The sequence below is a fragment of the Electrophorus electricus genome, chromosome 2 (genome assembly GCF_013358815.1).
Source record: "Electrophorus electricus isolate fEleEle1 chromosome 2, fEleEle1.pri, whole genome shotgun sequence".
Classification (NCBI taxonomy): domain Eukaryota; kingdom Metazoa; phylum Chordata; class Actinopteri; order Gymnotiformes; family Gymnotidae; genus Electrophorus; species Electrophorus electricus.
The window spans coordinates 19,854,349-19,866,754 of NC_049536.1; the positions used below are offsets into that span (position 1 = coordinate 19,854,349).

The 12,406-nt window shown below is 41.8% G+C and overlaps 1 protein-coding gene across 1 annotated transcript in view; it reads left to right on the forward strand.

The window, feature by feature from the left end:
• syngap1a (synaptic Ras GTPase activating protein 1a) overlaps window positions 1-12,406 on the forward strand; it is a 76,184-nt gene that overhangs the window by 46,926 nt on the left and 16,852 nt on the right. Inside the window, 3 exon segments of the mRNA XM_027023898.2 lie at window positions 5,837-6,073; window positions 8,150-8,351; window positions 11,964-12,145. Of these exon segments, the coding sequence (XP_026879699.2) occupies window positions 5,837-6,073; window positions 8,150-8,351; window positions 11,964-12,145 (621 nt within the window).

The window sequence follows — 12,406 nt, forward strand, 5'->3', positions numbered from 1 at the left end:
ATCTGTGATTCATGCAGCTGGCCACCAGAGGTTCCCATCCCCAGAGTTCTGTCAGTCACCTTAGTTACAAATCACACGCACCTGCTCCTTATCAGCACCTGCTATTTAAGTCTACCTGACCGTCAGTATCATTGCTCTCAGTCTGTGTACCAAGTCCTTCTTTAGTACTTTGGTCTCTTTGCCTGTGGAACCTTTGCTCTCACCTGCTGGTTTTGATCTCTGCTTGGCCCTTTGGTACTCTTGTCTGTCTGTGTCTAACTTTGAAGTTTTTGTCCTGGCTTGTTTGACTTCGGATTTTTGCCCCTGGCCCTCGTCTGATTCTTCGGTAAATATTACCTCGCATATGGATCCCACTACTGTGTCTGAGTCTGTTTCGTTACAGCTGCCATGGAGCAGTCACGGCTCTGAAGCAATTGATGTTTTCACAAACCTAGGAGGATGGTCAAGATCGCTTTACATACATAGTGGTTAGGATTCTTTATTTCTAGGTTGTATTTGTGTCACTGTACGTGCCTAATGAGTATGACCATGAGTTGTTGTTGATGATCCACAATGTCTTGTTGAATCTTTCTGATCATCACATAATTTTATGTGGTAACAAATATGGTCTTTTCCTCTACAATGGATCATTCCACTGGGGCTGATATCCATCCACAGCACTCCCATGCTCTTAACAAATTTCTGTCTGATACTGATCTAATTTATTTCTGGAGATTTCACAACCCAGAGCTCAGGAAATATTCCTACTACTCTGCTGCATGGCTCCTATTCAAGGATGGACTACTTTTTGGTCTCGGATTATTACATTTTCTTTCAAATTCTGATCCTCCTATCCTACAAGTCCCCTCTCTGTTGTAAATAAATGCTCCCTATCCTGGTAAACCACATGCTCTTAGGTGGAGGATTAATGATAGTCTCTAAACTCATCTGATTTTTTCAGAGCAGCTTGTGTTGGGACAAAGGGAATTCTTACGTACTAACAGACTCACAAGCAGCAACCCTCAAGTGCTCTGGGAGGTCACCAAGTATTTTATAAAGGGCAACTGTATTGCCTTCTCATCCATGGCAAACACTTCCAGTAACAAGCGCTTCACAGATTTGTGAATTGGTATCTGGACACTAGAAGCTGAACAATTGCGTAACTCGTCAAAAGACAAGCTTAAGAAACTTTCAGCATTAAGAGGGGATTCGATCTCTATGGCTAGAGTAGCTTTCTCCATACACCGCACCACACAGGAGTATTATTACCAAGGTGAAAGAATTAGTAGGGCACTGGCACCGTCATTAAGAGAAGGTGAGTCTAAAGCGTCAATTAATTAATTTGTTTATGGCCAAGGAGGATTCAATAGCTACAGATCCTGATGTTATAAATCGATATATCCATAATTTAAACTGTACAAGCTGGGTCTGCCTTTAGATTGGGACACGTTTCCTTGGTTTGCTAGATTTACCTATTCTGTACCAACATGATAAGAGACATGCTAGACCAACCCTTAACCCTGGAGGATCTTAAAACTGTACTTCGATCTCTGCAGATGGGCAAGGCACCCAGGATCGTTGACATTCCTCCTGAGGTGTATTTGAAGATATGGGATGAGGTGGGGTCTATGCTTATGCTAACGTGCCTAAACCCTATCATTGTGATCAGACTGTCACTGATTTCATTACGCTTGAAAAAATGGAAGGATCCAACAGACAAGGTTGGCCTCTCTCACTTGCTGTTTTCTTGTAGCTTAGAGCCCCTCGTGCAGGCTGTTAGACGAAGTGCTCTTATTAAGCCCATCCCAGTGTATGGGACTGTGCACCAAATCTCCTTTTATGTGGATGATTTACCGCTGTACCTAGTGGATGTGGAATCCTCCACTAGTCACCTTCTGCAGTTGACACATTTAGGTACTTTGCAGGATAGGTGATTAACTGGTCCAAATCAACTTTTATGCTTTTAAACAACAGGGCCAGGTTGATTTAACTACCCTCCTTATTTCCCATTAACGATTAATTTAAATACCTGGGGATCACAATTCATTCCTCTGTCTCACTGACGACAAGGGACAATTTTCACATCCTGCTACATAATCTTCAAGAGGATATATATCTGTGGGGCTCTCTGAGAACGTCAATGGCTAGAAAGATCTCTGTGGTAAAAATTAATATACTTCCTCGACTCAACTTTCTTTTTTACATGCTCCCTCTCTACCCCCTACTCGCTATATAGAAGAGCTGACTACAGTCATCTCATGATTTTTATGGAACTAGGATTAAACAAGCTACTCTACAGTGTCATGGGGAGCTTTCCAGCTGTGGGATGTATTCCATTGGATGGACATGCGTTCTGGAGTCTTCTTGGTGAGGCATTGAGGAAGCCACTTAGGCTTCAGGATTTCCCATAAATACCAAGGGGTATTTACACTTTTGGGGATTTGTTTACTGATAAAGGTCTAAAAGCATACTTAATTATAAAGGCAGATTTTTCTGTTTCGGATACCTCCTACTTCCTGTACCTCAGACTGTGATCTGCCAGGATGGAATACGGGGTACCCTGGGCAACCTGTTGCCCCGCACCCCATGGCAGAATGGTTTGATTGTCAAAGTGTTAAGAGGGGCTTTACAACTCCTTACTAGTTAATTCTTCTTCTACATTAAGCATAATGCACAAATGGGACTGGGACCAGGATCAGCCTATGTGGGACAGGATATGGTCTAATTTGGCCATTACCTCGAGGAATTTTGCTCATCAGTATCTTAATTTTTATTAATTAATTTTTAGCGCATTATTGTTGTCATACTTGCAATCTAAAATGGGCAGGCTTCCTACGCTGTATTCAGACAAAGTGCATATTTCAGACCCTGCTGGTACATTTCTGCACGTTTTGGGAGTGTGAGGTGGGGGCAAGCTTTTGGGATTGTTAGATCTGTCATGTCCAACATACTTGGACTTCACGTTGTTAAAAATCCCTCTCTGTTTCCTGTGGGATTATGGGTCTCTCACTCTTAGGTCAGAGCAAAAGCATTTGGTTTTGCTGGACTGACTGCAGCCAAAAAGGTGATTGTGTGTATTTGGTGTGACTCTAACATGTGGCTATCACAACAGTGGTTGACATTATATTATGGTATTGCCCCATGGTACAATCCACAGCTATACTACATGGGGCTAAAACAGCCATTGTGTTGGATTAAGCTGGCAATTAGCCCCTTGTATGTTGTAGTGATTGCTTTTGTCGCTTTATCTGGTTTTTGCTTTTCCAATGACTGCTGCATGGACTTGTTTATATATGCAAAACAATAAAGAAATTATCAAACAAAAAATAAAACAGTGTTAATAGTCTGTCTACAGTCTCAGAAGCTGATAATGGGCACGTAGGAAGCTCAGTGTGAGCTATATGGCATGAGCTAGGATTTTACATGGTGGTTCTACAGTTCCTGAGACTAATTATGTATCATGGCTTTCCAAATGAAGGTGATAGTAGAAGTTAGAACATCCAGGACAGGTAAAGGGATTGCAGGAGCATACATGTCACTGAAGCAGAGTGGTGCACGGTATGTAAATGGCGCCACAGCAACCAAGAAGGACCAACTGTAAGGGTAACATTCCAGACACCTCTATGCCCATGCTAACTGAACAGATATGGTTTAGGTTAAATGGTTTTTGAACCTGGACCTAAGCCCACTGACACTAAATGTTGCTACACAGCTGTGGGACTCTTGCTGTGAATTTCATAATTCTGATACAGAAATTGCACCATGTAACTGAAGCTGGCGTGATGGATTATAACTGGCAATAAGTACACTCGTACTGTGGTAACATAGCAACTGGGTTGCATTTAGAGCTTCATAAGACAGTGGAAGTGCTTTATAATAAATGTGGAAATGAAATAGGCAAATGCAACCTTTGTAAAATAGAGTTGATGTAGTTTAACTTTCCAGTTTTATTAAGAACAATGGCTGTTCCGTTCTGCGCTAACTGGAGTTACTTAGAGACCTACTGAAACATCTGTATTGCAAAGCATTAAAGTAGTGCATCTGGGATGTGATAAAGGCATTGATGATTTATGCAAATCAAGTAAACAACAAATGTTTGTTAATGATCTTAGGAATATGTCATTACAGGAAGAATAGAGTTCTAGTGATGCGCTTATGTGCATCAAAGTTATAGCCTTCACATTTTCATAGCTCCGCTATAGAAATATAGCATATGCTGCATGAGACATTTTTGGTAACCAATGGACCTGTAATGTGGCAAGGCAGAATGCAAGTGCAATTTGATTTTTAGGAAAGACAAAGTTTTATTGAAACATAAGTTTAAAAAAGGCATTAAACATTTAAACAGAAACCAATGATAAACACAAAACAGCAAAGACAATGTCCATACATGCGAACAATGCAAACGAAGTAGACAATAGACACTGTAGACAATAACTGACACAGAGAACATGAAACGCAGAATATATAGAGGTTGCAATTAGGGAAGGGAATGAGGAACAAGTGAACTGGGATGCTACTAATGAGCAGCTAACAAGGAAAGTATAGCCACATGTGGGAGAGGAAAGTACACAAAGAACATAAGTCAGCATGATGACAGGATGAAAGGAAATACAAAAACAGGGAACCGCATGGCCGAGGGCATAGAGGAGGGGGCCGTTACTGTATCTAGGGAAAGTGCTTTAGTTCTGTCTTAATTAAATAGGATGAATTTATTACATTGGTTTCTGTTATCTAGCTGGCTGACACATGTAATTGTCTGTTATCAACACAGTAATGTAAGCTAATGCAATGTTTACAGATAACTATACCCAACATACTAGATAAGTAGCATTGGTCCTAGCACAGCCTTGCAGAACACCAATCTTTATTACATTCAGAAAGTTCTGTGCTTTAGTACATATGCTTTGGTACATTCAGAGAGTTCTATATTTTAATGCATATGCTTTAGTACATTTAGAGAGTTCTCTGTTTAATGTTTAATGATGTACAAGCTGATAGCAGTCAGCAGGGTAGGATCTGAATGTGGAGAGTACACTTCCCCTGTGACATTGTCTAGCCTCTAGTAGAATATTATAGCCTGTAGTCTCAAATCAAATCATAAATAAACTCTAAAAATGTGTCATATCAAAACCACAAATACTAAGATCAAGTAACATTTAATAGACACTTTTATCTAAAGTGTCTTATAATTACTGAGTACAACTTGAGGTTTAAGGGCTTTGCTCAGGGGCCCAACAGTGGCAACTTGGTGGTGGGGCTTGAACCAGCAACCTTCTGATTACTAGTCAAATACCTTAACCACTGAGCTACCACTGCTTACATGACATCTGCAGAGAGACTTTGAAAGAGTTCCTTTACTGTCTTCCCTTGTCTCTAGTGTGATTAAAATCCTGGCAGATATATTTTGTGTATATGATTGCTATGTATGCATGAGTTTAACTGCTAAGCTACAGGATATTAGAGATAAAGGGAAGGTTTGAGATATACCAACTGACAAGGATTTGGTTTGAGATTGTATATCTCACGGATCAAAATTAGGCTCTATGATCAAAGGTCTGATTATGTCTAATTGAGATTTTTAGGTTTAAAGCTGCATAGCTAGTGTACTATTAGAAAGGTCTGATTTTTTTTTCTCTTTGGTGAATTGAAAGATTGAATATAGAAGTAGATGATTTTTGATCAAATTTAAACTGACCTGCTGAAATAGGGGTCATTGCCCTGGTCTTCAAGATAGCACAGATTGTTTAGAGAAATCTAAAAACGCAAAACCCAGTTTGAGGTTGAATTCTGATTCAATAACCTTTCTTTGCACCTACACTCCTTAACTGTTCTCCCACATGTTTCCCCTTTGCAGTGTGTTTCCACGGGAGCTAAAGGAAGTGTTTGCATCGTGGCGCGTGCGATGTGCTGAAAGAGGTCGTGAGGATATTGCAGACAGGCTCATCAGCTCCTCGCTCTTCCTGCGTTTCCTGTGCCCAGCCATCATGTCTCCGTCGCTGTTTAACCTGACGCAGGAGTACCCGTCTGAGCGCACATCCCGCACCCTCACGCTCATCGCCAAGGTGGTGCAGAGCCTGGCCAGCTTCTCCAAGTCAGTCACTAGAGTCCACTGCCATCCAGGCCTGACCCATACTTACTGTCCAGAACAGTCCCATTCTCACTGTCCAGAACAGTCCCATACTCACTGTCCAGAACAGACTAATACTCACTGTCCAGAACAGTCCCATACTCACTGTGAGAATAGTCCCATATACACTGTTAAGGTCTGTCCTATACACACTGTCCAGAACAGTCCCATACTCATTGTCAAGGTCTGCACGTTATTCACTGTCCAGACTTGACAATTACTTATTGTCAAGGCCCAAACCATATTCATTTCCTAGGACCTGACAATACTTATGAGCTAGGTCCAAATCAAAATCAATGAACTCCTGACCCTACTCTTCCTTCCCATCCAGAGCTGATGCATACTTACCCTGCAGCCCCAACTCAAACTCACTATTCAGTCCCAAACCATACTCACCATTCTGTCCTACACCATACTCACTGCTCTGTCTCAAACCATACTCACCATTCTGTTCCTAACCATACTCACTGTTCTGTCCCACACCATAGTAACTGTTTTGTCTTTAACCATACTCACTGTTCTGTCCCTAACCATACTCAGTGTTTCCTCTCAAACCATACTCACTGTTCTTTCCCAAACCATACTCACTGTTTTCTCCCAAACCATACTCACTGTTCTGTTCCAAACCATGCTCACTGTTCAGTCCCAAACCATACTAAGTGTTCTGTCCCACAACATGCTAACTGTTCTGTCCCTAACCATACTCACTGTTCTGTCCCAAACCTTGCTCACTGTTCTCTCCCAAACCATACTCACTGTTCTCTCCCAAACCATACTCACTGTTCTGTCCCTAACCGTACTCAGTGTTCTGCCCCAATCCACACTCTCTGTTCTGTCCCAAACCATACTAAATGTTCTGACCCTAACCATACTCACTGTGCAGTTCCAAACCATACTCACTGTTCTGTCCCTAACCGTACTCAGTGTTCTGCCCCAATCCACACTCTCTGTTCTGTCCCAAACCATACTAAATGTTCTGACCCTAACCATACTCACTGTTCAGTTCCAAACCATACTCACTGTTCTGTCCTTAGCTATACTTGTTGTTCTGTCCTTAACCATACTCAGTGTTCTGTCCATAACCACACTCACTGTTCTGTCCATAACCACACTCACTGTTCTGTCCATAACCACACTCACTGTGTTGTCCCAAACCATACTACCTAAACCATACTGCATACCTAAACTCATGCTTTGTGTCCAGGCCAAACACATACTCACCATCAATGCCCAAAACATTCTCAGCATTCAGTTCCAATAAACAATCAAGAAATTCTAGACACAACTCATGCTTCCAATCAAGGTCGGATGCATATTTGTCATCCAGATGCAAACCATGAATAATATAGTCCAGATGAAACTAATCCTTCCAATCTTTCCCACATATAATCACTACAGTCCACCACCATTAAGGACCAACATTTACTTGCCATCTGTATTGACTCATTTTCTATATTTGGGTGCATCCCATTCACACTCTACACACAGTCATGGGGTCCCAGCGCATAATCCCACTGTCTGCTACTAAACCACTCTAGCCCCCTTTACACCTGTGTTGTCCAGAACTTTTCACACTGACTGTGCTGAAGTTTAGGCTTCCAAATGTGTTGTGCTGTCCATCACACTTTCAAAAACACTCTCATTTAGCTTTGCTGTCTAGCACTGAGGACTCTGTGTGTGTGTGTGTGTGTGTGTGTGTGTGTGTGTGTGTGGTGAAGAGTTTAACTTCTGCTTTCTCACTGTTTGTCTGTGTTGGCATCGCACTCATCATGTCTCTCTTTCTCTTTAATCCCTCCTTTTCTCTGTCCTTCATCAATCACTCAATCCTCTTTCCCTTTTCCCTTCATCTCTCTGTTCTTCTTACTTCCTTTCTCTATCCTGTCATATTTGTCTCCTGTCATTCTATCTTCTGTCACTCTCTTCTTTCTTTGTTCTGCCTTCTTTTTCTATCTTCTCTTTCTGCCTGTATTTGTCCTTCCTTCTCTCTCTCTCTCTCTCTCTCTCTCTCCCACACTCCTCTCTGCTCTGTTTATTCTGTAGGTTTAGTGGTAAGGAGGAACACATGATGTTTATGAATGAGTTTCTGGAGATGGAGTGGGGTTCCATGCAGCAGTTCCTCTACGAGGTCAGTAACGTGGAGTGTGGTGGAAACGCCGGCGCCTTCGAGGGCTACATTGACCTGGGCCGAGAGCTCTCTGTCCTCCACAGCCTTCTCTGGGAGGTCATGGCTCAGCTGAGCAAGGTAACTGCCACCACAGACCTCACTTTGCTTCTCCTCGAAGCATTGTCATGATGCTGTCTCCTTCAAGTGATGGCGTGAAGATGCATGTCTTAGTGTATTTCTCAAATCCATCACAATCCTTTAACTTTAGTGCTAAAACTGTATAACATATAAAGGCTGTTGTAGCGTTAGCTAATTTTTAGGGGAACTGAATGGCTGTCATTATGTTAGTGCCATACTTTATCACTGTCCCTTACATTTTAGTTAATAAAATGGATCTGATGTGGCTAACTAACTAAAGCAGCCAACCATTGTTAGCTCACTTCTGTCAATCTACCTATTTATTATTCTTATCTACCTTAGTAATTAATATTATCTATTTATTAATGTATCATAATACTACAATGCAATCCTTTTTGAGAGGCCAAGCCTTGCCAAAATCCATAAATACATATAGGTATATATAATAGTCCAGGTGCAGTGTACTGTAGAGGCAGTAAACATTGCAGTGAAGTACACAAGGTTTCTAAAGAAACAGGATATTTTGGACAGAGGTCCTTCATCAGCTGTCTACACAAAGTGCTTGCCTTGTAAAAGTATTCAGCTTCCTTAAAAGCCATTAGATTTGTATGAATTATAAATGACACAGATTGTTCCAGCCAGCATGTTTATTGCTTAAAGTGAATTTTCCAGGTCAAAACTCGTTATTAGTCAGCAGATCTTAAAGAAGGAAAAATGCTGCTTATACAAGTATTCAGACTAGTACTTGGTAGAATCACCTTTTGCTGGAATAAGAGCTTTTGGTGTAGCAAACCTACCTGTTGGGGTAAGTTTCTACCAATTTTGTGCTGTCTTTGGGAGTGACTTCCACCCACTGTATCTGGCATTTTTTATTAAGGTTGTTCAGTCGGGTTGGATGGCATTTGTGGACCATAATTTTCAGAGTGCCACACATTCTTGGTTGATAGGGAGCGGAGCTCTGCTGTCCAAGAGGGCCTCAGAGTACAGCTGCAGCCCTTCAACACTAAGACATGGTTTGGATATCTTATAAGGATGTCCCCTGATCAGCTCCCACTAGAGCTGTTCCAGCCTGAGAGGCTGATCCAGGACCTGCTGGAGGGATTATATCTCACAGCTGGCCTGGGAGCATCTAGTGTCTCACAGGATGAGCTGGAATGTGTCAAAGGGAATAGAAAAGTGTGGACTGATCTTAGCCTGCTACCACCATGACCCTCACCTGGAAAAATGGAAGGAATCATAATGATGATGATGATGATGATGATGATGATGAATTTCTCTATTGGATTGAGATCTGGACTTTAACTTGGACATCATAAAACTTTATACTTTTTGTTGTTCAGCACTCCTGTATTTCTTTGGCCTTGTGCTTGGGATTGTTGTCCTGCTGAAATATAAAGTTTCTCTCAAGCGACTTAAACAGGTTGTCTTGCAGTATATCCATATATTTTGCATCATCCATACCACCGTACGAAACTGTTAGGATGCTGTCAATTTTTCTCTCATTGGACCCCAAAGCAACATCCCACATTTGAGCTGTATCACTCTCGTGCTTTCGGGCAAACTCCAGACGTGCTTTGATGGGATTTTCTTCAGTAACGGCTTCTCTCTATCCGCCCTCCCTTGCAGGCCAGCCAGAGCTCTCGATATCACTGACAGCTGTACCTTCACTCCAGTCTCAGACCCTGAACTCCAGAGCTCCTTCGGAGTGGCTGTTGTTGGTCTTTCTGTGGCTCCCCTCACATGTGCCCTTCCTACTGTGAAGCTAAGCTTGGAAGGGACGGTCTGGTCCATGCAGTGCCTGGACCAGACCTGGACCAGCTTCCATTTTCTCACGGTTGATCCAGCAGTGCTCACCAGGATGCTCAGTCACAGATATTATTTTGTAACATGTCTATAACTTTATTTTAGATTTTCTTAGCATGCTATTTGATCAGTTTTCAGACTTTCATTCAGATTCCTAGTCTGACCAGTAGTACTTGAATTTAAGCATTATTCTGTCCAGAAAAGGATCTGATGACTTGGTATGTTTCAGATAGAGTGCCTTCTTCAGCTGTACAAGAGAGTCTTCTTCAGATAGTTCAAGTTTTTAAGTTTCTCCTGCTTTTATGTAAATTTATCATTTTAAAAAAGGCAACCGTCCAGGAACTCCCCCCTTGAGACTAATTATTTCAGATTCACAGGCACTATACATAGCCATTCATGGTTCCAAAGTAGTTCTCAGAGAAGCAAAACATTTTTACATGCATCTTATCGCTACATGCAGATGAGCTCACTAATCTGAATATGGACAAGCTGTTTAGCATACTTATAGGACCGCATGAAGTCATGCAGCACTTTGCATCTAGAAAGTTCTATACTGCAACAGTGTTAAGACTTAGAAACATTTAAAGAATTATCTAAATTGGTTTGGTGATTACTGGGAACCAGTGTTTTTGTGGACAAATAAACTTAGAATTGCCCTGTCCTGTTTGTCTGCCATTCACTTATGGACTAAATGTGTTTTTCTTTCTGCGTTAACTCATCAGAGCTTTGAACCAAATAATTTCTGTCAAAGATTCATAATTTGAGGTGTGACTCCACTTTCACAAACAGCCATCTGAAAAACTGTTGTATTTCAATGACTCTTATGCAAGGCCGGTCAAGCTTATTTAATTATATGAATTAATTAGTGCTTAATAGGTCAGACTTGAACAATTCAGAGGTTCAGGAGACTCATTATCCTGAGTCACATTACATTTCGGTATTTTGATGCCGCCGCATCTCTTTTAGAGATGATAGCAAACAGAGTCTCTTCTGCAATATGTTTAATCATCAAAGGCACTTGTAGCTGTGAGCATTAAGACATAGAAAATGGAAAATGGGAGACATGGTGGTACAGACTAACGCGTCACACATTCCTGCTGCGTGTCAGTGTTGTCTCGCCTTGGGGCACAGGGCTCTGCACAGCTCTACTGAAGCTACAGAGAGCCAATGCTGAAGCAGTGAATTGGGTGTGCACATTTTTTTAAAATTATGGGATGATACAATTAATACTTAGTGCAAAATCTAACAAAAATTGATGCATCATGGAGGCATGTTCTTCATTTAAGTGGAGGGAAGGGGCGTGGTCCTTGGGAAAGGCAGTGTGTCATTCAGTAGGCTAATTCTGCTACACTCAGGTATGTTGGCTCTTATGTGGTCTGCAGTCTTGTGGGAGGGGTTCATTCCAACCCCGGATCTAACACCTCTGATCCTGTTAATTAAGGCCAGAGCTAGGTCTGTTTGACCTAAACTCAGCAGGTCGGTAGATCTCCACGACACCCTGCCATCCAGTTCAGATAGCCCTGTTAACAGCCTTCTACACCACCCATGGCACGTTTTAGTTCATATGCTCTCTCATGTTTATACATTATTAATAAGACAGTGATACATAGTGGATGTAAATATATTGAATTGCACTAACAAACTTGCTTAACATTATGATTAATAGTGAGGCATTCATATTATTGATTTTAATTATGTTTTTATGAATTATTAGTTGGAAATGCCAGCAGGTACTAAAAATCCTGTTGCATGGTAGTTTGGCCAATCCTAATATTAAATGATTCCGACCCCTCCTCTATTCTGTCCCAGGAGGCGATTCTGAAGCTGGGGCCGTTGCCACGGTTGCTGAATGACATCAGTGTGGCCTTGCGTAACCCCCAGCTGCACCGGCAAGCCAGCCACCAACCGCCTGAGCGGCACCTCGGCCGGCCCCCTTTCAGCCGCCCTTCCACCAATGACTTCCAGAGCCTGATGATGAGGGAGATGAACAGGTACAAGAGTGCACTCATCCCCCTACACCCTACTACAGGAGAAGTACACTATACACAATTACACTGTAAATGTGTGTGTAAACACTATACACAATTACACTGTAAATGTGTGTAAACACTATAGACAATCACACACTATAAATGTGTGTGTAAACACTATACAGAATTACACGCCCAACACAGTGTTTGCTGTGTCTGTAGTTCTCTATACACCAGCACAGGGTTGGCTGTGTCTGTAGTTCTGTATACACCAGCACTGTG